Raw genomic sequence first — 25,755 nt, 5'->3', positions numbered from 1 at the left:
TTATTCATAATAATATACTGGAACAAAAAGTCATAGCTGAAAAAGCGTTTCATTATTCAGTTTTTATTGATGTTAGACGATGATCCGATGCATGTAAAATTAATAAGGTGACGAAACACTCCGGTGGCCCCCCCACCTAGAAAATGAATCCGGCGCCACTGATGGGAACACTTTTATAAGCACACACAAACCTGATACAGGTATTGAAACATTTCTAATAATTTCCATCACTGCTTCTCTCGACTGTTTACTTTCCATACCCTTTAAGCTTTAACCTCATAATTAAAGGAAAACGACCGGAAAAGTAACCAAAAAAAAAAAAACTTTATCCAGAAACTTAAAGCAAATAAAGCTGAAAAATAAAGACAGAACTCTACCAAAGCCGGTCTGATAAAGAGAACTAATGTTTTCACACCAAGGCCATAGTTGGGTTTCATAGTCTAATTAAAATTAATTAAGCTTCATAACTTCTTGACAGTGTGACAGTGATGATAATTACTTCTCCTAATAAATCATTCTTCCTTACAACAGAATTGTGGGTTGCCAATTAATAACTAGAAATCAGCTACACATTAGGACGAAAAGACTTCTGAACTGAAGCATATATATCTCATATTCACCTATATATTATAGTGTTTTTCCTGTCAGAACACGTTTTGAGCCACTTTATTCTCCACTCTGTGCAATTTAATTTTGTGTTGTCGCAGGAATGATGGCGCGCTTCAAGGTCGCCATAGTACAAAAAGCGTCTGCTTCTCACCAAAGCTATCTTCTGTTTCCTGTATATCACCCTGCTGATCATCCCCCTTCTGCAAAATGTAGCGTCTTTTATCATTCTGAGACAAAAAGAAAAGCTTGAGTCTTCAGCGGCAACACAAGAAGGGTGCACTTTGAGTAATGAATGCCTTGGAAACATCACATCTAATAATCTCATATACGGAATAAAAACCTTTTCCTTAAATGTGCAGCAGAGTAATAAGTCATGACTTGAGTCCGTATGACAGCACCTTTAATCTGATTCCATTAAACCACAGGTACTCATGTGATAGATTACCTCCCCCTGGTGACAGCACATTTTGATTGAAATTTTGTGGTCGGCAAATCATCGTTCTGATGGTAAATCCTCCAACTGTGTCCCTCTGTAGTGCGTCAGTCGGCCCAACAGGACGATCCAAATGAAATTCTCAATACAAATATTCAACCTAAAAATGCAAAACCATGTGTATGATGTGGAGAAGGGAAAATAGAAAGGGAGAGATTGTCCCTGAGAACCAGTTTCATGCCTCTCTCACTGGCATGTCATCCCAAGTACCAAGAGCCGAGGTACCATGTCTAAATAAAAGAAGAATTGAAAGAATGTGCAATAAACTGGTCACAAAAAAAAACAAAACTAAAAAACCCCCCCCAAAAAACAAACAAAAAAAAAACAGCTTTTTATTTTGTTAGGAGAATTAAAGGCCTAGCAATCTTTGAAGGAAAGCAGATTGCCTATCAACTTTCACGCCAGTGTTTTGAACTGAAATGGTCTTAAGCTGAAAAATGAGTGTAGTCGTTTTGGTCAAACCTTGAAAATAACATTATACACAATCTCATGCTCAGACTATGTTTTGTGAATGACTCATAGCTACTACCACATACATCTTTACCTCTGTATCCGTGAAACAGAGTTTTAGCCATTTTTGTGTTAGCTGTGGCAGCTATCTTGAATTGGATTGAAACTAAAAGTTAGTCAGCTGCAGATGTGCATCCAATGATTACTTTCATTAAAATTTGTCCAGTAGTTCATGAGATATTTTGCTAAAAGAGAGGCACACAAACACGTATGAACACGCAGACACGGGCAAAAACAAAGGCAACAGGGATAAATAAAGTAAAAGAGCCTTCACGGGTTTGAAGTGTGTTGGTGGAGCAAATAATCTCAAATTCCTGCATTAGCTTTTTCATATTTCCCTTTGCTCTAAAGGTAGTCCCCGTTTTATTGACAAGTACACGTATAAAGAAGGGATTATAGAACTCCACACCTGAAGGAGCAGGATTTATTCTACTCAATAAAAACACCGTATTCACTTTGATTAACAGAAAAATAGTTTTAGAAAAAAAGGAAATTTACTTAAACTAAATCCAAAACTGAACTGAGGTTTAATTTAAATATGTCATATCATATATGTATAAATGTTTTACAAAACAGTTAAAATGGAAAAAAGAAAAGGATGGGACAAACTGGGTTTTTATTTTATCTCTTAAAGTATATTTTTATATGCTGATGGCACCAATAAAGTTGATAAATGTGCTTCCACTTTTTCTAAATGAGCGTTGGAATGTACAGCAAGTAAATTGGGCCATTAATTCTATTTTAATGTTTTAACTCAAAGCAGTGTTTACACCTGTAAAAAAAATCTACCTGCACATTTTATATTTCGCCATTTCAGTGGACGTGTGTGTGTGTGTGTGTGTGTGTACCTTCATGCTGGGTGGTGCAGTGCGGGGTGGTGAGGGGGGACATTCTCCCAGAGGGACGTTGGAGATGTTCAGCAGCTCCTGTTTCCTGCAGAGACAAATAAAGAAAAAGATAAAATTAGAAACTTTTATGCTTAATTTATTCATATCTGTGACCAAAATGTTAATCCTGATTGTTCAGGTCTGTTTCATTATGCTGCAAACTCTAGTTAACAAGCCAGACTAAAGCTGAAGTGTTTAAAACTGCAAACTCTCAAAAAAAAGTCGAAAGATTTTAACTCTCATAGTAAGTCAGCACAGAGACCTCTGAGTATAAAAAAATACATAAAACAACCTTTTTTCCCACAAAAAAAATTCTGTTTTGTTTTTGCTTGTTTTTCTCAGATATGTGAAAGTGTGCATTTTAAACATTTTGCAAAATTGCTTGCAAGACAAAGCAAAGCAAGTCAAAGCAATGACTTTTTTCCTCTACAGTTCACCACATTCTACTGCATAAACCCAACCAAAGCATTAATATTTGAAACTATAAACACCACACACTCAGAAACTGTTATAGTCAATGTATTTTTGGTGGGTAAAAATGTTGGAGGACTTGTTAAAAACCGTATATGTCTTGCCTGTTTATATTGTACTCAGGCTTAGACTCATGCATTTCTGTATTAAGGGTGGGTTTTTCAGCACAAGTTCTCACTCAGATTTATTTCTTAAAAACAAACAAACAAACAAATCCAACTAGATCTCTGTGTGCGAAAGACAAACTGAACAATCCGATCCGTATCTCTTAAACCAATATGAGTTTGATTTGACTAGTTGATTATTAATGTTAGCATCAGACTGCCAAACTCACCTTAGTACAACTGTGTGTTGTTTTATTTATGTCTCTTGAATTAGTCTGAACCTCTCAGTTCTGAATCTGTAAAGTTCTATCAGTTAAAAATGCTATTTAATTGCTTTATTTAGCCATCTATGATCAGGCTAACACACTATAGTTTAATAAGAAGCTAACAGCTGCTGAATATATCATAAAAAGGAATGAAAATATGCAAACATGATGACTAGTTCATCGACTATGAAGGTTGTTGTATGGTACAATGGAACTGCTTATAATATTTGTCTTTTTTTGTAACTAACCATGGTTAAATGCAGATTTAAACCCACATATAGACATTTACAAAGCTTGCCTAGTTCCGATTTAACTCTAGACATCTTTACAACCTTAAAATGCTAAAATGAGGTCTTGCACATCATGGACATCCTGCACATGATCTGGGCAGACGTCATTAAAAAACAGCAAAGGACTAGAATAACAATTTTTATGGTTTTGTGGAATTAAGCTCTCCTAAGCAGTGTAATATTGCACAATTTTTTTTTTACTCCATTCTGTCTAATGATGAGACAGAAAGACATGACTTTTTAGCTTTCTTTCTCATCACTGTCTGGTCTGAGTAGCTGTCTAGTAGCTAATGTTTAGCATTGACATAAATAAAGATGGATGAAGTAACTTCCTTAATTTCCATTGTCTAAAATCAAAGCCAAAATGTTCCGTTTTTGGGTGTTGTCCTATTGTATGTTTGGATTCAGTGTCTGTGCACTAGATATCTGAGGTTATTCCACTGATAAGAAAGTGCCACCCACAAGTCCTCTCAAGTCACTAACACGTTGCCACATTGTCAGTCAGTGTAACAAAACACTTTTTTAAAGCCTCAAATTATTAAACAAAAACTGTTTTTAAAAATGCATATTTGAACATACAGCAGTAAAGTACTACGTGAATCAACAAAACCAACACCTGAAAAAAATGATCTGAAGTGTATTTTTATTTTTAAGTCAGAAAAATGCTCTGCTTGTTTATGTGGAGGGGCGGGGCTTAAATATTATACTGCAGTCGTCCACCAGGGGGCGATCATCCTGTGTTGGTGGTTAGCGCCTAGCAGCTGGACTGGACTGAACCAAGTAAAAATTTTAGATTGTAACTAAAACGGTAACATTGGAGTCAATAAAAACAACCAATATTTGTTCTATTACTGATAACATGTTTTCAACTAAAAACAAAAATAGGGGGAGGCAAAAACACAAGTTTGTACCTCCCAAAAATGGGGGCACAGCTGCTCCACTTGCTTCACTAAGCAGAACCTACAATCACCTATAGCTCAATCATATAATTACTTGGATTCAAACGAAATGCAACTATATTTTAACCGATGAAGTTTGATTTTATTGAAAATGAGGAATTTAACTCGGAAAGATTTTACCAAAAACATATAGAACATTGTGAAAACAGAAGTTACTGCACATTTGGCTTCATGCTGTTTGTCACACATCAGCAAGTAGTTGTTCTGTTCACTGTGGTTTGCTTCTAATTATACAAGCCTCCTTTAATATCAAGTAGATGGCAGTAAAATTAAGCTGAACACCCATTAAGATGCTAAACACCAGCTTGTTTTAACATTTAATGTACTTCAAATTGAACGTTTTGAAGTGACCCAGTTGGAAATATGCAGTTAAGTGGTTCTCTGCTGTTTTTTAAACGCTCAAAGAAGTTCATGGGCTGACAGTGAGTTTCAAGAGGTCATTAGGGCCTGAAAAATGGTTCTCCTTTTCATGCTTTTCTCTGTATCATAGTCTAACTGAGAACTACGAGTGCATGTTAATGACACCAGGTGCTAAAGGTTGAGCTGTTCCACAGAGACAGCAGGGAGGTTTAGTATTCAGATAAAACCATTTAAATCAACAACTGTGTCTGTGATGCTTTGTGCAGACCACCTCTCATGCTAAATTTAAGATTAAGAGAGTAGTCAAAGAAATAAAAAACAAAGGCGCCAAACCCACTTTAGCCGTGCTTTTAAGCTGGAGAGGGCACTTGAAATCATTGTTTTTCTCCACCTCTGCTGAAGGGAGCTCCCAGTTCAGCCGTTGAACAAAGTGACAGTGAGCCATTACTGTTTGCAAATCAGATCTGCTTTCTGACAGAATAAAAACTCAACAGTTGTCTATCCAGGCAAATGAAATGACTTCAATGTCCTAACATCATATTTTTTTCTACTTAAAAGGCCTAGCATTTGTCAAAAAAACAAAAAAAGGATATTGCTGGAACCTTTTATGTCAGAGTTTTAGACTTAGAGTTATAGCCATTTTGGTAAATAATTGAAAATAATTTTATGCATAGTCTCATGCCAAATTGTACAATGTCACTCTCAGAGTATGTGTTGTAAATGACTCTCAGCTACTATCAAACCAAATCTTAGGTCAGTATTTGTAAAATTGACTGAGTTGTAGACATTTTTGTGTTTCATGAAGCTGGTTAGCTGTGGCAACCATCTTGAATCAGGTTGAAATGTTATCATCCTTCTGCGCCTTTCAGTATTGGATGATAAAGAAAAATCTTGTAGTTGCATACGCAACAGACAGAGTTTATTAAATGCACATCTTATTCATTGCTCAACCAGGGCTGACATACTCATGTTATGAATCACTTCAGAATTAGTGGCTGAAAGGACAGATGCAAGTTTTAATTAAGTGCTGAAATGCAAAATGAATATGCATCTTCTTTCCCTTCATTAGATGGAGGACATAAATGATGCTAGGGCTTTTTTCCCTGTCATTTAGCTGTGTCAAGTGGTTATAAGCAGTGAATAAATATTGAAATAGAGGGCACAAAGCAGTGACAGACTTCTCTTCCTTTTATCGTTCCCTGGTTTAATCAGCAATACTCCTTAACATTGTTGGGATACTATGTCTAAATGAGGCTCATGGACACCCAAATAATAAAAAAAACAAACATTTTTTAGCCATTTCAGAGCAGGTCTAAAGACAGTTCAGCCTAATAGTTGAAACACCTGTACTTAAAACAATGTGGCTCCTATACGTGTTTGTTAGCTCTGAGCAGCCAAAGCTGGACAGTGGCTGAATGGACATCAAGAGCCAAAACAGACAAAGAGAATACAAGACCGGAAAATAAAAAGCACGTTCTTTTGATGGACATGGTTTATTGTGCCTACTCTTTGTTCTCTGACAGGTGACACCAGTGGTTTTCCACCACTGACCTGCGAAAAGGAAAAGCTTGTAAAGACATCTGTCTCTGGGGCGGTCTTGTGCAGTCACACACACACACACATGCTTACACACACACACATCTGGTGCTATTTGCAGAGAGAATTGTGCATGTTTGCAGGTGAGGACTGTGAGGAGGGTGCTGTTCTTCTACTGACAGTATTCTGCCCATTCAACTACCACTGAAGCTCCTTTTATATGTGCTAGCCTTTCCATTTATATTAAATTATTAAGCATTTATAAAACAGTTTTAAAACACTGTTTTTATATTAAAGCAAGTTTAGTATTTGGCAAGATAAAATGCTGTAATTTGCAAGTTGCTCAGCTTTTTTTTTTCTTAAGTAAACAGCTTTTCACAAAAAATCTACCAATGTTCAATGCAGGTAACTTACTGACTAAAGTTTGATTTTGAGATCTTAACGATAAAGAATAACTAAACAGTGGGAATGAAGAGTACAGATTCAAATTGTGACTCAGTACTTGGCAAGAAACTAGTAAGTACTGTCATTTTTTTCTAATGCACTGTAAATGTTTTTTAATAGTTTATTAGGTGCTTACAGCTTAATTATTAACTAAATTATTAACAATTTATTTGTAGTTTATAAGGGTATCTTTATTGCAAAGTGGTACAAAATATCTCACGAGTCACAAAACAGTTTTACTGAAACTCTCAGAAAGTGATCATTGGCTGTACAGCTACAACTGATGAACTTATGGCGTCAACCAGATCCAAAATGGCTAACACAGCTATTAGTCCTTATAAAAACAGAAAGATGGCTATAATTCAGTCAATTTTACAGATACTGAGCTCAAACCTGGTGTGACAGTAGCTGAGACTCATCCCTAAACACATACTTTGAGCGCTACATATTGTATGACATTTTGACCTAAAACTTGGCATTAACTTTTGGAGTCAACCCCGTTTGGCTGTTAGCAAAATACCTCATGAACCACTGGATGAATTTTAATGAAACTCTCAGAAAGTAATCATTGGGTGCAACTCAGCAGCTGAATAACTTTCAGAGTCAGTTTAAAAAAACGATGTCCTTCCAAGCTAATCAACGTTATCCAACACAAAAATGGCTATGAAAGAGTCAGGTTTACAGAGTTTGAGTTAAATGGCACATAAAGTTATTCTCAAGGTTTGACCAAAATGGCTGTAACTCCATCATTTCTCAACATGAGATAAATGTCTAAAACTTGCATGAAAGGCATCGAGCAATATGAATTCCTACAAGAAATGCCCGACCTTTAACACTTCATGAAGTGTTTACAAACTCATGAAAAACCTTTTAGGAAAGCATGAATACATCTTTTATGAAGGTACCCTTACAGATAATTTGCTAAGGGACAGACAACTAAACACAGTTAAAATCATTACCTGCCTTTCAGCAGCAGGCTATAAAAAATTCTTACAGCAGGCCTAACATGTTGAACATTATTTGGAAGTCTTTTGTATTATTTTTTGCTTTTAAAAGATCTTGAACTGCAGACAGTCACGTTGACAGGAAACATAAAATTACAGTGACTGAATCAACTCGATGGGAGACTCTGTGTTTGACAAACACATCAGGCCGTCGTAAGGACCCTGGTGAAATTAAATATAATACGTTTCAAGATTGACATTTCTGCTCTCTACTGAAGTTGCAATCAAGTTGAAGGAAGAAGTTAATAGGAGTTCAAACTTTGTTCAAAAAGCATTCGAATATAGCAGAACAGCATTTGAAACTGCTCCATCTAACTCTTTTGCCAACACGTTTGTCAGGCTAGCATGACCAGCCACGGCAACTTAACACATTTAACAGTTAAAAGCCTCGTAATCCTAAAAGAAATGCATATCGCCCGCTGCATTTCATACCAGAGTTTTAGACTAAAATGGTCAAACCTTGTAAGTGACATTATGTGTAATCTCAGGTGACATGCCAGGTGTGTTAGTGCTCAAAGTATAAGATGAAGATATCTCTCAGCGATTACATCATCAACCTTTAGCTCAACATATGTAAAATGGACTACATTATAGCCATGTTTGTGTTTGCTAAGGCCAATTAGCTGTGGCATTTATTTTAATTTGAGTTGGCTCCAAAAGTTATTCAGTTGTAGATGTACATCCAATGATTAATTTCTGAGAGTTTCCTTAAAATTTGTCCCGTGGTCTATGAGATATTTTGAAAATGAAATGTTGGCCTGATAAAATGCTGTGGGTTTCAGGCTGCTGCTGCTGCTATGAAAACTTACAAATCACCATAGCATTCTATTTAAATAACAATGTAATTCAAAACTGACAGCAAAGTAATGGTTCTTATTAGTGTTTCCATGAAGCACTAGGAAAATTTTCAATCTGGAGCTGTTTAAGACGGCAGCAGTCAACCTCTTGCTCTCACTTGCCATTAGCTCATAAATCAGGTCACAATTAAAGTCTCCAAACTGAGATAATTCAAAGATCTATCTACAACAAGTAAGATACTGTGCTCATAATCTTTCCACAAAATTCCACTTCAAAAGACCTGAACTATCCTCTTAAGTCATTACTATGAGTTTAAAGTCAGAAAATGTCTTTTTTACAACCAGGTTGAGAGGAAGAAAGGAATAGGGTGTACCGGATCAGAATGAGAGACGTAGCAAAGAATCAGGGGGAGCAGAAGATGTAGGAACTGAGTCAGAGTGAAGAAATGTGGAAAGAGGACTGCACAGGATGGGTATGGTTGTCCTCAAATAGCATAATGACACTTTAACACAACAACCAAAATCCTGAAGAATTATTTCCAAATCCAACTTTTTACAGCAAATACGAACAGGCTGTGCAAGAGCCAAGAGTAGACTTGGTTTTCTTTTGAGAATACGCACAACTTTAACCTCCTATGTGTTACTGTTTAAAAGCCAAGCACATGTTTTATAAACTCAAATTACAATATGAATGCAGCACAAAATTGTCTGCATTCCCATAAATAGATGCAATTTTCATGCTGTCATCACACCTTCTGTATTCTCCTCTCCAATATTCTTCACCTCTCTGTTTAGTTAAGAGAAATAGATCCAGCTAAATTAAACAAAATGAGAAACTATTTAAAAAAGGTATACAATTCCTCAACGTAGAATTCTGTCCTCACACGAATAATTATTTTCGTTAGAGTTACAGTAGATGTCTAGCGTCAGATTCCTGCATGAACCAGAAAGATAACACAGGGATTATGTTTTTCTATCTTTTAGAGTGAAAAAAGAACTTTGGAAATGGATTAAAAAATGTAGCTTCAAGCCGTGGAGATGTAGATCTTGAAGAGCCGCTGAGATGTCTAAAAATTCTTAAGCTCAATCAATGGCTCAGAGTCAGACAGGTCGATGCATTTCTGTGAACATGAACTCTTCTTTTTCTTCACTTTTAAAGCAGTGTTACCTACAAACATGGATAAACTTGTAGGCACTTTCCAGCTCAATGAAACAATGCCTGATTTCTTGTAAACAGTGGTTCAGTCAAAAGCAGTTGTCTAATGTATGTAATGTATGTCTTTAGTGTGTGATAATTGTAAAAAGAAATGATTTGTTGTTTATTTTAAAGGATTTACTAAAATAAACAGAACAAAAAGTAAAAAAAATATTCGTTTATTTCTTTGTTGCAACATTTGTCAGGAAAACATTTTTATGGGTTGAACAGCAAAGTTGACTTTTTGGGTTGTGCCCATGGAAAACTTGCTAAATCTTCTCTGCCTATGCCAAACAACTTTTTATGCTGGTGACTCTTGTTTTGAGCTTCTGGTACCTCAGGTGCTGACAGTCAGGTGCCTGATTGGCACCAGATTGTCAGCAATCAGTGGCAATATCATATCTCCACAGTCTGGGACTGGACTCTGTCCTCCAAGATGACAATGTTCACACCCACAGAAGGGGCTTATCAGGGACTACCTCTAATAGTTTGGAAGTGGAGAGGATGGAATGGCTTGCTTGAAGTCTTGACCTCAACCTCATTGAACACCTGTGGGATCAGCTTGAGCATGCTGCTCATTCCAGAGTGACCAACACAGGAGTGTGTGATTAGACTGGTAAGCAGCATGAGGTTTCAGGCTGTTGTGGCTGTGTATGGTTCTTCCACATGCTACTGAGACCCTTCTTTGTTAAATCAATAACTTGTTAAATTTCCAATATGCCTTGTTTCTCCAGACTTCAATCATCCGATCAAATAAACAACACGAAACAAGAGACATTTACAGAATAAGCTGTTTGGGATAGGCAGAGAAGATTTGGCAAGTTTTTTTACTGGGGAAACCCACATAGTCAACTGTGCCGCTCAACTCACAACTGCATTTTATTTACAAATGTGGCACTATTTAAAGGGAAATTAAAAGGCGTTCTAATGGTATAAGATGTGTTGCTAAAAAGAATTGTGAATGCAAAGAAATAATCAGCTAAATAAAAATCTCCTTACTTTTTGTGCTAAGTTTAGCATGGACAGATTTGTTGGTCTCCTTAAAGAGACTATTAATCATTGCATTATAATAAGTGTTTGCCCCTAATTAGTATCGCAGGTGCCTTTGAGTGTTTTAGATTACCTTTCAGCCTATTTTAATGAAGCAAACATGCAACTCTGTAGTCTGGTATCACATGCACCTCACTGAAAATGCAGCAGAGAAAGTAAAGGTTAGAGCTGTCTGGAGTTAAAGTTAAAGCTAAAGGCTACAAGACCTTCTCCAAGCAGTTTCATGTTCCTGTGATCACAGCTGCTAATATCATTTTAAAAGTATAAGATTCATGGGACTGTAGCCAGTGTGGATGCAAGAGGAAATGCAGCCCCAGGTAGATCAGATGGACAGTGTGGATGGTATTAAAAAAGCCAAAAAAAGCCTCTATTCAAGCCAAACTCTAAGGTCAAGATATGTCGTTTTTCGATTAAGGCATCTGTGGCATTTTGAATCAGAATAAGTTCTATGCAAGAAGAACCAGGAGGACTCTACTGTTGCCAAACCCCCCCAAAGAAGTCAGACTGGAAATAACCAAAATGCATGTTGACAAGCCCCACAGTTTCTGGAACAGATTACACAAACCTATCCAGTTACATTAGTTGTGTTTTTTTGATTATTGTGGAAAGGCGCCAACCAATTTATCTGCATCTGTACATAACCCTGACCTTATATATAGCATATTACATTTAAACACAATCCTCACACAAAAAATCTTTTAACATTGCCGTGAACAAATATTACAGACAGCAAAAAGCACAGGGACTGGATGTGATAAAGGATTGAACAAATTACGACACTGTATTCTTGACTTTTTAAAAAGACACAAACGAGCGAAGAATCATCTGTCTTCATCTGTTTGCTCACCCTGACAGGCTCTGTATTCAGTTTTACTCTGTGTCATGATGAATATTTAATAAATGCTGCATTTTTGATGTTTTCAGTTTTGGGTGTTATGAAAATGAGAACCTGTGATGGAACATAAAACGACCGTGTTGCATTCAGTCATATCATGTTAAGCTGACGCAGACGACATGTGGCAGGAAATTCTAAGCAATCCAAAGTGCTGCGGCTGCCACAAAACTGCATTTCTTGAATACACGGAGAACACAGGCCACAAGGATCATGCTGCAGCTGGGATAGTTGGTGTCAATTTATCTGACCAGGTGCTCCTTCAAGGATGGGAAAATCTGCTATGAACAATGCACTCCTCTACAGCAATGTACATACTCTTTTAAAACAAACTGGTATTGCTGCTAAAAGGTGGACAATAATATAATATAATTGCCTGTGTTTGTTTGTAAGTGTATTTGTCTGTCTGTTAGCAAAATATATCATAAACCACATGACAGATTTGAATGAAACTCCCAGAAAGTAATCACTGGATTTACATGTGCATCCCAATTTAAGATGGTTGCCACAGCAGCTCAAGCTAAGCAAACACGAAAATGGCGATAAGTCAGTCAATTTTAGACATATTGATCTAAAATTTAAACTGGTGGTAGTTGAGAATCATCTCCAACACATATTCTGCGTGCAGACAGGTCAGTTGAGATTTTTGTTTCAAACGTTGACAATAGCTGTTAGAGTTAGCAAAATTACTCATGAAGCACTGACCTGATTTTGATGAAATTTTCAGAAAATAGTCACTGGATGCACATCTACAATTGATGGCTACCACAGGGATGGCTACCACAGTTAATTGTTCTTAAAAAAGAAAAAAGTCGCTATAACTCAGTCATTTTTTTTTTTAGATATTGAGCTAAAATTTTGTATGGTAGTAGTTGAGAGTAATTCTCAACATATAGTCCAAGCACATACAGTTTCCGTAGGATCTTGCAATATCGAGTGTAACTGAATATTCCTATAGTCAAGATTTGAGCAAAAGCTAAAACTCCACCTTTTTCAAAGATAAGGTAATCTGTTTTCAAAACTGGCATGAAAGGTGGAAGGTGATGTGCATTCCTTCAAGAAACGTTAGACCTTTTATTGGAGATGACGTTGATTTTGAAGCCATGTGGAATTTCAGTTTCAGCACATGTTAGGATTAATTGGTTGCAAGCCTGAAGAGGAAGGAAAACAGATCTTTATTTGCTCTTCTTGTGCAGCAGCATGTCCATTAATTAGGTTTATCTAATGATGGCGTGTGTGAGAGAGCCTGTGAGACAGACAGGCAGGAGGTGAGACACTGGCTCTATCTATTGATCCCATTTTTAATCACAAGATTTGACCAACGGGACATCAGGAATAAGCTGGGACAAGGAAAGAGTGTGGAGCAAAAACAGGGTTCAAGCCATCTCCACATGACTGTCCAATCAGAGGAAGAGGAGATAAGGTGATAAAAAGAAAATCGGGATGATGGAGAGATGATGAAAGAACTGAGGACGGACACAGAAAGATCAGGGACAAGGTGAGATGCTGCTGTCTCTTATCAGGAGTTCTCTCTCTCTGCAGCTACACTTCCAGCTGGTCTTAATATTTGTTATGAAACTTTATAGGGACTCTGATCCTCGAGCTGATTGGCCAATTACACAACTGATGGTTTCACTAATGGAGTTAATATGAGAGTAATTGGAGACAGAGAAAAGGAGGAAAGCTGCGCAGGCTTGGAGAGAGCAGCGAGCAGGAAGCAGGAGCCCGCTGGGGAGGGAGGAACGACAATTACATCACTCAGCAGAATCCACTGCAACATCCCTTATTAGAGCTGACAGTCACAGCTCTGATAAGCTCTCAGTGAGGCTGATGTTACAGGAGGCGCGCAGGAAACGTGATACAAGCTGCCTAATATAAACAGAGTTAATAAAGTTAGAACATGCAAAAAAAAAAGGCTAACAATAAGCTGACGAACGGTGTCTGAGACCAGTGCTGCAGCAAAAGGTACATATCAGTGCCATCACATCTCTTTTATTGGCCTTTAAACACCAGACTGAATTACAGGCCTACATGCGCTTCTTGACGGAATGCCTATCGTCCACCAACTTTCATGCCAGAGACTCAGATTAAGACCATCTTATGTTGAGAAAAGAGAAAGTTAAAACTATTCTGGTTAAACCTTGAAAACAGCATTGTTTGCAATCTCATGTGATACTATTATATCTAATCTGATCTGACTTTCAACTATTACCACACCAAATATTAGCTCTGCATCTGTAAAAAAAATACTGAGTTTTATCGATTTTTGTGCAGGCTAACACTGATTAATTGTGCCAGCCAACCTGAATTGGGTGGAATCCAAAAGTTAATCAATTATAGATCCACAGCCTGTATTTACTTTCTAAAAAGTTTCATTTAAATCCGTCAAGTGGTTCAGGAGATATTTTGAAAGCAGAATGCCAACAGTTAATGACAATGTTCAAAGCAAATGTGTTGTACAATGTGTTGTGCTCAAAATATGCTTTTAGGAAAATGCTCAGCTACTACCACACTAAAGTTTGGTTTAATATCTGTAAAACTGGCTAAGTTGTAGCCATTTTTATGTTTTCTAAGGTCAGACGGCTGTGGCAGTCATCTTGAGTGAGCTTGAGTCCAAAAGTGAATTTGCTGTAGATGTCAACCTAATGGTTACTTTCTGATCATTTCAGTAAATTTCAGTGCTGCAACAAATGGTACATATCAACGCTGTCACATCCCTTTTATTGGCCTTAAAAACACCAGATTGAATTACAGCGTCTTTGTCTTGCTGTCCTTCCTCCACTTCTCTGTGCTGTCTGTCAGTCTCGCATTGTTCCAACATCCGCTTCACATCCAGAGTAAAGTATGAGCCATTCAGCTGTCTGTCAGGGGAGAACAGGCATTCCAGATACGTAACGTGACGCATGGAGGTCAGGAGAGCAATAATTAGGAGACAGCTGCAGTGTAAGTCACAGCTTGTGTCCTGTGGGGACATCAAAGCTTGTCTTTTTCTAATGCAATGTTATGAACAGATACAAAGTGGACATTAGGCATGAGATTAGAGCATCGGGCCAGACAACCTAAAACAGACTTAATATTAATAAAAAGGAAGAGACAGATGGAGAAGAAGAGGGTGATGAAGGGCAAAATGCCTCAGGGGACATGAATTAGTTTTTAAAAAAATACAAGTCCTTCCATATACAGAGAGAATATGTCATAAATAACCTTTTCATTGAGCCGTTCTGCTGATAGAGCAGGAGAGAGTAAATGGCATTTGTGTTTGTGTGTCTGTGTGTGTACTCAGAGTAAAGATTTAGAGCTGGAGGGGAAAGCACACTTTAGAGTTCATTTTACAGCAACACATCAGGGCTGAATATACATTATGTCTTTATTACCCAAATTATACTTACGACTTCTTGATTTAACACACTGAAACTTACAACAACAAGCGCACACACACACAAGTTTGTACTTCTATACTTATTAGGACAGTGTATTGACTTTCCTTCATTTCTTTAGCCTAGCCTGCATGCCTTACCCTAACCACAACATAAACTCATTTCACACCTTAGTCTTAAACCTAAAGTAACTCCTAACCCAAAAATGAGATTCCACTGAATCTGGGTGGGATTGTGGTCCCTTTAACTCTTCTGTGGCCTTCGGATCAAATGGATCCAAAGTTACAAGGGCTAAGGGTTAAGGGCTACCAATCCTGGGAAGGTAGGTGATTATACCAGCAAAGGTCATAAAAAGGTAACAACAAGTAAACACCCACCCACTGAGAACTCTTTAGCCGGGAAAAATAAAATCTTGTTTGAAAGTGATTGACTTTCTATGATGGAGTGTTAGCGTCACTCAAAAAAGGAGAGAAATTGTAAATGACTATGATTTTCTTTTTAAATTTCAGTTTTAATACTATAGTTGTAATGTTGATATTCAAGTTTTCAAGATGTCAAGATTGAAGTGTTAAGACCAGTCAAAATATTTCTAGTAAAATAGCTAAATTTTTGAGAACAAAGTCAAAATACTTTGTCAGGAATAAAGACAAAAGACTAAGAATGAAATTATTTCTAAAATAAAATGTAAATCAAAATCCAGACAACTATTGATATAAAAACTTATCTATAACTGTGTTACTGAACTAGTGAAAAGAAGTTCAGATAATAAGACATTTATTTCTCTTGTAGTGCATGAACACAACGTGGTTAAAAAGTGAAAGTATTTGTACTTTAATGCGATTGTTCTGTCATTTGTGTTTGGTGCCGCACCGCCTGTGAATAAAATAACAAAACTGTAACATGGTGACTCATGGAGCTGTGTTTACGGACAATGACTTACGGATGTGTTCCTGAGCTCATGCAGTGATGTCCATAACAGAATCTGACCTGTTTTAATGCAGTTTCATTTTCATTTTCAGTTCTAGATGAAATTCAGAGGATTGTTTGATTGTTAAGCCACTTGGTTCTTCACTAAGAAATCGTTCAGGCACTAAAAGGTCCCTAAACTAAAGGGATGAACCAATGTTGGGTTGGCAGGTAACAAACAGCTTACCAACAAACCAATTTTAAATTAAATTTCTAGTTTGTGACTAGCAGTTTGTCATCATTTTTTTTTAGAATTCTTTGTTGAATCTAAATTAAAAAATACCACAGTTTGACTCATGAAAGAGTATTTTAGTTCCAGCGAGTGGATTCCCTAACACTATTTGCTGAAAAAGCAACATACAGCAGATGATGAGCTGAAAGGCGATGAGTCTCTCAGGTCCTGCTCTTTGTTAAGTTTCTAAATATTTTTCACAATATATACAAAGAGTTTTGAATGTTATTCATGTGCTGCAGATATGTTTTTTTTTAGACTCTTCTTTTGTCCTCCATGTGTCCACTTCCTCAATGTTTTAATCATACTTCAGTATATGCTGTGATAGAATGGTTCAAAGGTTTTTTGTGATATTGCATGAGAACATGGACATTGTTATTTTCGAGGTTTGACCAAACCGATTATAATTGTTATTTCTCAGCGTAAGATGATCTCAGATTAAAAACTCTGGCATGGAAGGCGGTGGGTGATATGCATTCCTTTGAAGAATGCTAGACCGTTTGGTATGCTTTGTTTTCCTCCATTTTTCTTTGGTATTTTCTGTTTTGGTGCCGTTTTTGATTTGGTTTAAGAACTTGAGCTACTTGGTTAGGACCAGGAAAGCAAAACTGTTTGTGCTAAAATCCACAGTTTCACAGCTCAAACCCAGAGTGAGTTAACACCGTAAACACTGTTTCTATCACAAACAAATGCCTTGACCCTTCAGCCATATTTTTTAACCCAACTGGGGCTGGACCAGGTACAGTATGTAATAAAAAACTTTTGATTAAAGAGAGCAGAGACGTTTGCCCTTTGTGCAGCACTGCAGTGGAAAAAAGAAAAGCCTGGAATCACAATTTTCTCCATCATATCTGTGAAAATACCATAAATCCTGCCTAATCCTATTCATTTTCTAGATTCCCCTGCCTCTTTATCATTGCTCTATCTCACCCTGTCTCCCCGACTTGAGTTTAAAAAAAAAAAAAGTTAAGGATGTGTCAGCTGACATTAAATATCTCTTTTTCTTAGCAAGCTTCGCCACGTCAGACTTGTATACGATAACCTCAGCAGAGCAGAAAGGTTGTGAAGAAAGGGAGAGCGATATGAAGACAGACGGGGGTAGGGAGAGAATGAATGGAAGACAGACAGATTGCTGAAAGAGAGAAGCCCTACAGAGTGAGAGAGGGAGAGAATAAATGAATCTCTGCAGACTAAAAATAGGTCTCTCAATCCCTTGTGCAGAGCTGGGTAAATAGGGCTGTCTTGGGTGGGTCTCTGGGCACTTGTTAAAAGACAATACCATTTCATCCATTACACCCCACAACAAGCTATGTGCCATGAGCACACATGCTTGCACAAACAGAAAGTGTAATGAAATGTGGTCACAGTTACAGAATCATGGGTAGGAAAAAATGCTAAAGAGAAACAAGACACAGTTTAAATAGATGGAGCAGTTGGACGGGAAAAACAGGGGGAGAAAGAGGAGTGGAAACACATGAGTGATGAAAAGCAGTTGTGTTAAATGGCATGGACAGGAGAGTTTGACAGGGTGTAACAGGAGAAGAGAACAGCAGAGGGAAAAACTGTGTAAGGTGGTCAAAAAGAAAAAAAGAAGCAGTAGTGAAGTGCAGTTCATTTGTCTGAGGTTTCTCTGTCCTCTGCCTGTTCAAGAACACTATTGAGCTGACCAATGGCTGCCATAAAAAAAAAAAAATCCAAAAGTTAACCTATGTGTATTGGCAGTGCAAAATGTACTTTTCAACTTATTTTACCTTTTACAGTAGCCTATAGAGCAATTATCCAAACATGACAAAGGAGCTTTAAGAAAAATATATGCTTTAATTATAAGCCTATAAAGGTAGAAACACCATACCATACCACATCATCCGAGTTTATTTTGTAAGCATTGTAGAACACATTACACGTCAAGCTATCTAGTCTAATTTCTGACCTAGCAGCTGTTTTGTAGAGCATTTTTTTGAGGGCCCTCCTCACACTGGATGAAGACCACGCAGCCAGAGCATGGACGGTCTTTACGGCGTCTTCAGGCGTATTTTAAGAACGCAGTAGACTACCCATTACACATGATGGAGCATAATAGGTCCACAATGACTTTGAGCATTCACAAAACCTTTGCAGTGAGGTTGTAGTAGTTTATTATTGCGGTGGCAGTGTATCGGGATCCTGGGTAAAGCACGTAGGAGTGCGATGGGAGTGTTTCAAGATGTGAGGTCCAGCTGCACCGGTGTGGCTTGGTTATCAAGAATTTAAAGCAGGACTGGTCGCGCTGATGTCATGTCCAGGCAACTGCCATGAACGTGACAAGGTCATGGGAGCAACCTGGCGCAGAAATGATAGCCATAGTTTCAACCTGACAGGGTCCAAGAGAGTGACAACATACAGAGTGGTGGCAGCGCAGGAAAGCTTCTCTGGGACTTGAAAGTTTACAGGAAAAAGTATTTTTGGTGAATGCTAAGAGTGCAGCAGCGTCAAGACTGCCTTCACACAAAAGGGAGAGTAGAGAGTGTCAGGGGGATCATCATCTTGTGTGAGGGGGGTCTAAAAAACTAGTTTATTAGTATTATTACATGTGCAGTAGCTGTTAGATAAACTCTTGCTTAAGTACCTACAGAAAGCTACGTCAAGCTGAGAGGGAAGAATTAGAGAAATAGCTGGAATTAGAGGGAGAGAGAAGAAGTAATCATCTTCTGTATGGTTCTCATCGACCTTTCATATCATTGTTAAAGAAAATTACCCCACATTGTGCCTTCAGTTCATCTGTTAGTTTGCAGGCAATTAAATTATAGCCAAACATTTCCATCAGAGTCTAACTTGTTCAGACATTGTCTTAGACGTTTTGTGGTGTGTTCAGATGCAACTTTACAAATCTAAGTGCAAGCCATACTTGTTCAGTCTTGTTTTAATTTTGCCACTGCAAACTTTAACTGAGGATAGGTGGTTTTATGAGAAATTGCTTTTCTCAGAGCGTTACACAATATGACCTGTGAGTGAACTTGCTGGAATTTCCACTTCTAGGAAGATTTCTTGAAAGTTTTCCACTTGTGAATATTCTAATTGTTGGATTATGGAATGTAAAATACTAAAGACCTTAGCCCCATCTGAACTGATAGACTGATAGTTAATTCACTAAGATTATTATTATGTTTACATCTTGGCATTGTGTTAACAAGCACCTGAATGCTCCAGACCAGAAAACTGCTAGAACCTCTGTTTTGATAGCAGTACTCACTTTTGCTGATGTTTTTCAATTCAGAAATTTTTGTAATTTGTAACACTTGGGAAAATTTTTTGCAGTGCTCAGTATTTGTGTTGTTTTTCTTGTGACCAGACTGCCCCTTTAAGTTGATATGTACTTCTAACTGTGGTATTTGATCTGTTTTTATGCTGCCTTTAAAGCTTTGTCACCTAATCTGTCTTTTTTTTATCTCACCAAGCACTTATAAAAAACGATTTAAAGATTATTTTAGTGTCTATATAATCATATTTTTCAGAAAGCTTTTAAAATATTTTCACTTTAAGATGCTTTAGTGGCTAACCTGCGAGTTTCATTTGAGCAGGTGTGAACAAAGAGAGGCTTAGTTTGTCTACCTGTCTTTTAATTATGCTGAAGTAAAATGCAGTAACACACCTGAGGAAAAAAGGGGATTAGTGTTTATTTCCCTCAGCTGGCAGGCTGCAGTGTGTGCCAGATAAAGCCAGGTAGATTAATGTTTTCTAGCTGTGACCAGCTGCTGATCTAATTAATTCAGTCAGTTGTTCAACAACCACACGACCTCTGCAGAATGCCGTTAAAGTGACTTTGTGAACCAAACTGAATGTCTTACGGTGTGTTTACGTGTTCAGGTGCTTCACTGTTGAAAACAACTGAATTGTTCTGAAGAGTGCCGCATGCTTTAAAGGGAAATGGCACTTAATTTGCATCTAACAATTTCCACACTCCACATTAAGAACCCTTAAACAGATGTCTCAGCTCTTAGGTGTTTGATGACATTTTCCCTTATGGCAATTCAACTTAGACTCATGGTAAATCAAATTAATCTTTGCAGTCCTACAGGAAATGTTTTGGAAAGACCTGGTTTTAAGCAAGAAAACTACTGACTAAACTAAACTCTAAAAGGTGCAGGGCCAAAAAGCCCAAAACGCTGATAAAAGTAAATGCAACATAAATGATGTTAAGCAAGATTTCATCCAACAATGCAAGACAGTGTGAAATGTGTTAGTGCTCAAAGTATATGTTAAGGATCGTTCTCAGCTACCACTGCATTTAGCTCAATATATGCAAACTTGACTTGTGGCAGCCGTCTTGAATCAAGTTGACACCAAAGTTAATCAGTTGTAGACGTTCCTCCAATTATTACTTTCTCAGAGTTTCATGAAAATTCATGAAATGTTTTGATAACAGACAAACACAATGACACTCAGACGCAGACGTGGGCAAAAGCATTATCGCCCTTTCCCATTTGGCAGCGCATAATGACAATGTTTGATGATGTATAAGGGTAAAAGGCAGGAGTGGATGTTGCACTATCCTTCAGCACATAGATCAAAGTTGTACGAACAAATACAGTGTTCAGCATCTAATTTCTTCTCCATACAAAAACAATCTACTTCAGAACAGAGCCATCATCGGCTGTTTTTCACCGGCACACTGTCCTTACGAGTAATAACTGAGTCTAACAACAAAGGATGCCTTTCTAAAATCAATACTCATTCCCTTTGTTTTTGCTCGGTTTAGAGGAGGTAAGAATTTGTCACATCCTGACAAAAAAGTGCCCCTCTACAAGGTAGCACTCTTTCTGACAACAAAGCAAATTGTCTGCACACTTTATCAAACTGGTTTGGTTAAAATATCAATACTGACATATGTAGATGCAAGTCCACCATAAAGGGGGAATTCATTTACTTCTGATAGTTGTTTTAACATTGAATAAATCCAGTGCCGCGGTCCTGTAATCCTGAGGCTGCGTCCGGCGTGAAACAACTGCCGGATCTTTCATCCAAGTTTGCTCTCTGTGGTCACCCCATGCTGCAGAAAAATCAGTTGGTTGAATGTGTTGGTAATATTGTGGAGATTATGGGCTGAGGAGAGTTCTGGGCCTTAAATGTTGTTCGGTTAAACACACTTTGTGTTTTGAAATCAATGTGCATGTATTAACCTTTCCAATTTGAAGGGAACCGGTTGGCATTTTGGAGAATGCAGTATGAGTTTTCACTGTCTATGCCCCTATGAGAGTGAGAGGAAAATATTGATACTGTTGTCATGTTTGTACAGGAAAGCTGGAGAAAATAAGGGTAGAGCCAGCAGCAGCTTAGCTTAGCAGTCAGAGGGAGGACGGCTTTCATGTAAAAATAAAAATATCTGTCCACAGCACTCCTGAAGGTCCTTTCCTGAGGGCCCTGAAGGAAGTTTTCTGTTTGCACTGGATGTTGACCTTGCTATGCTCTGCATGACCTATTAGAACGTGGTGGGACTGCGGCAAATTTGGCTAACGTCCTTCAGCATGAAGGCACTCATGAAGCTGCTACACTCTTATTACTTGCCAAATCGTTTTTCCTGCTATTTTTTTTTCTTTTTCAAGATGCTCTCCAGATACTCTGGATACTATTGTCATGTTTGTACAGGAAAGCTGTAGAAAAGTGCATGCTATTAATGATCCATGCATAAGCAACACATTCCTGCAACAAAAATACATATGCTAATGATCGTACTGCTCACTGACTCTCTGACTCCATCAGATGCATGCTAATAAATCACACCACTCTAGTACAAAACTATAATGACCGCCAGAGGTTTCACAGCTGTGCTAGGACGAGCAGGCCTGACTATAATAAGAATAAGTGCTTCTTGCTTTGCGTCTTGAACCTGAAGTGCAGTCAGCACCATGTGAGTGTGATGGAGTTGTAAGCCTAGGCACGAGGCCATCATGGCCAGTCCTGATTCAATGTCTTGATGGGCAAACCACATTGGTGGATGTGCTGCCACCATATTTCCCCATCCTGCACCGAGGACCTCAATATACTTCCATCATCATCAAAAAACCACCACAACCTCATAATGAAAATTTTGTGCACGCTCACTCTCCGCAACTTACAATGCTCTGGTTTCCTAAAAACCACCCGAATACTTCACCAAGATCCTACAAAGACCATCCACATTTTGTTTTTTTTTTAAACATTGTAGCAGGCTCATCATCCAGCATGAAGGGGAGGTTTTCTAATTATCGGGTTTGGGAAACTGCAACATTTATAACTGAAAAAAAAAGAAATAAATCAGAGCCGTGAAATCTACTAATGAAATTACTGTAAAAATTAAGATAAAACACTATAAAATTTGATTTATAAATACATTTATAGTCTACATGCTATGAAGCATTTGGACATTTCATTTATTTACTTTTCATTACTTTAAGTTTTAGGTAAAATGAAAAAGAACAAACAGTTCAATACAAGAAATTGTGGTGTTTTTCAGTTTTTCTCATATTTGTAGAAAATGAGTAAAATAAGTAGTCCACTTAGAGGTAAACACAAAAAAACTCTTTATGTTGTGCCTTAAAAACAGTGAACATAAAAATACTTGGTTAACCAAGTCCTCAAATAAAAGATCATTTTCAGTATAATATAGATGTCTAATAATTTCTGGTAAAATACTGAGTTCAAACAAGCAGCCCAACACACTTGCATTGGTACCAATTCGTTTTACAGAATCCATGCACAAATTGCAAAAACTTGGACAGCTAAACTGCTTCAACTACCTTTCTGTTGTCTAAAGATTACTCCAGTTTATGTCATGTTTGGTTAAAGTTACAAGGAGCCACTTTAGAGAGGCTAAACAGCCTATTACCATAACCTCATTTATACTAAGTCTCTTTTAAAATCCAGTCTGTTTCAGTAAAGTCACTGTTGTTTGGAAATGTTTTGCACGTGGAAGCTCCTATGACTGAGACTAAATGAGAGGTGAGAAGGTCAAAATCCTTCATGCTGCTTTTTTGGTTTTCAGTGCAGAAAATTACACCCCAAACAGCCATCGTAACAATGCACTGCTAGTAAAGACACTCAGATGTAGATGCTGCACAGCTCCACAGACTTTTCATCGACAGGTGGACATTGTGCAAGACCTAATTACGGTGCAATTTATTTTCTGGATTTCAGTAATCGTTTCTTCTCCTCTTTGTTTGTCAGTGAATGAGTTCCACAAATTGACCCTCCAAAGCTGTCATGGTGCCATGTTGTGCCGTTACTGGGCAGCTTTTTAAAATTACCAGGAGCCGTGGTACCACTAAATCAGTATGGCCAGAAAATAACATTTTGCACTTTGCAAAACATATGTAGGATCTGCATCAGAAGGATTGAGTCTGAAATGAACTTTCTTCCGTTTGGAGAGTGGTTAAAGAATTTATCCGCTTAAAAAGATCAACATAGAGGGCACACAAAAAGCCCCATGCTGTGAGTATGGATTAGGTTGTGAGGAAAAAAGCTTGTACCTTAAATGCATCTGTTGCTCACACTCACTCGGCTGTTGCACCACACAACCACAAATCTACAGGGAATTGTAACCATAACCACAGAGGTGCTTCTGTAGGAACAGGCTTTTATAACACAACCTGTTCACTTAAAGTTACACACAGTGAGAGGAACACAAAAAATACAAACAGACTAATGAAGTCTGCAGCTGAAGATAAATGAACTAATACTCTGAGGGTAGTAAAAACACTGGAATATCAAAGCCCGCCTAGCATTCCTCCAAAGAATGAATGTTATGTTGAGAAATAACAGAGTTATAGCCGTTTTGTTCAAACCTTGAAAACAATGTTAGGTGCAATCTCACATGATATTGTGAGATTTAACACAATCTACTCATAGAATGTATTGAGAATGACTCTCAGCAACTACCACACCAAATCTTAGCTCAATATCTGTAAAACTGACCGAGTCATTTTTGTGTTGACTAAGGTCATTTAGCTGTGGCAATCTTGAATTGTACTGACCTTTAGGGTAATGTGTTGTACATGTATAACCAATGATTTCTTTCTGAGAGTCGAATTAAAATCCTTCTAATGGTTCATGAGGATTTTTGCTTACAAACAGTTTGACTCAAAACAAATATGCCAAAGTTTTAAGCAAAGATCCTTCGCAGTGTGTAGCCCTTTACCACATTTTAACTCAATATCTGTATATTTGACTAAGTTTTTTCGTCTATTAGCTGTGGAGGCCATCTTGAATAGGGTTGATTATAAACATTAATCAGTTGTTGATGTGCAATGATCACTCAATTTCATTCAAAGCTGTTCAGTATTTTATGAGATATTTTGCTAACAGGCTGACACACACAAACACAGAGAGGCAAAAGCATTATTGCCTACTTTTTGCCAGCGCAAAATATACACAAATATACGATATGCTTCTATCAGTTCAGAGTGAGTAAGTATACTTATGCACCTTGTGTGTGTTTGACTTTTTAGAAATGACAAGAAAATGGTGGGCAAAGCACTGAGTGGGGTAAAGACTCAATAAAAACTTATTTTATGCAGTTTTAATGCAGTTCCAAATGCCCAGGCCTAATAACAGTCAGTATTTCACTTTTCTCTGTATAGGGAATAATTGCTTTAAGTGCATGAAGTATCCTCTTACAATAGATGGCCTTTAGTTGGAAGAAATTTAAGCTTTGAAAGGAGGCAATCATGCAGATCATAACCACCACTTGGTAAAAGACACCTTCAAATTGTGGTCGATTGTCACGGGATCTTCTCGTGACCTGGTCACAATCATAATGACACAATAAAACGCTGTGCTTCAGGCTATTGCTGCTGTCAGGACACGATTCTTCATTTGTTGTTTGGCACAAAGCGACGAAGAGCAGAATCTAAATCAAGCCTTTAAATGTGTTTTAGTTATGATTATATGGGTAAAAACAAAGCAGGGGAAAATGTCTGTTCCCATGTCTTTGTGTGTAGGCGAGTGTTTGTTTGTTTTATTAGCAAAATATCTCATGAGCCACTTAGTGCACTTTACTGAAATTCTCAGGAAGTAATCGCTTGATGCACATTTATGACTGTCTAACTTTTGGAGTCAACCCAATTCAAGATGGCTGCCACAGGCAACTGATTTTAGACGACACAACAATGACAATCTCCCAGTCAAATTTACAGATAATGAGCTGCTCCTGGAGATGCAGAAGTCTAAACAGGCTCAGAGGGGAAAGAGCTTCATGTGTTGCTGCTCCTAGATTATGGAACGATCTCCAGTCTCATATTAGACGAGCCCCTTTAATGCTCAATTTTAAAAATCTTCTAAAAACACATTTTTATTCCTTGAC

At 37.7% G+C, this 25,755-nt stretch overlaps 1 protein-coding gene across 10 annotated transcripts in view; it reads right to left on the bottom strand.

The window, feature by feature from the left end:
• rap1gap2a (RAP1 GTPase activating protein 2a) overlaps nt 1-25,755 on the bottom strand; it is a 117,833-nt gene that overhangs the window by 27,558 nt on the left and 64,520 nt on the right. For all 10 annotated transcript variants that reach the window (XM_037980684.1, XM_017439262.3, XM_037980694.1 and 7 more), the window contains one exon: nt 2,461-2,545. In XM_037980684.1, coding sequence (XP_037836612.1) covers nt 2,461-2,545 — 85 coding nt within the window. The remainder of the gene's footprint in view (nt 1-2,460; nt 2,546-25,755) is intronic.

The sequence above is a fragment of the Kryptolebias marmoratus genome, linkage group LG2 (genome assembly GCF_001649575.2).
Source record: "Kryptolebias marmoratus isolate JLee-2015 linkage group LG2, ASM164957v2, whole genome shotgun sequence".
Classification (NCBI taxonomy): domain Eukaryota; kingdom Metazoa; phylum Chordata; class Actinopteri; order Cyprinodontiformes; family Rivulidae; genus Kryptolebias; species Kryptolebias marmoratus.
The sequence above is the reverse complement of the archived record's forward strand: the minus strand, read 5'-3'. Positions and strand labels throughout refer to the sequence as shown.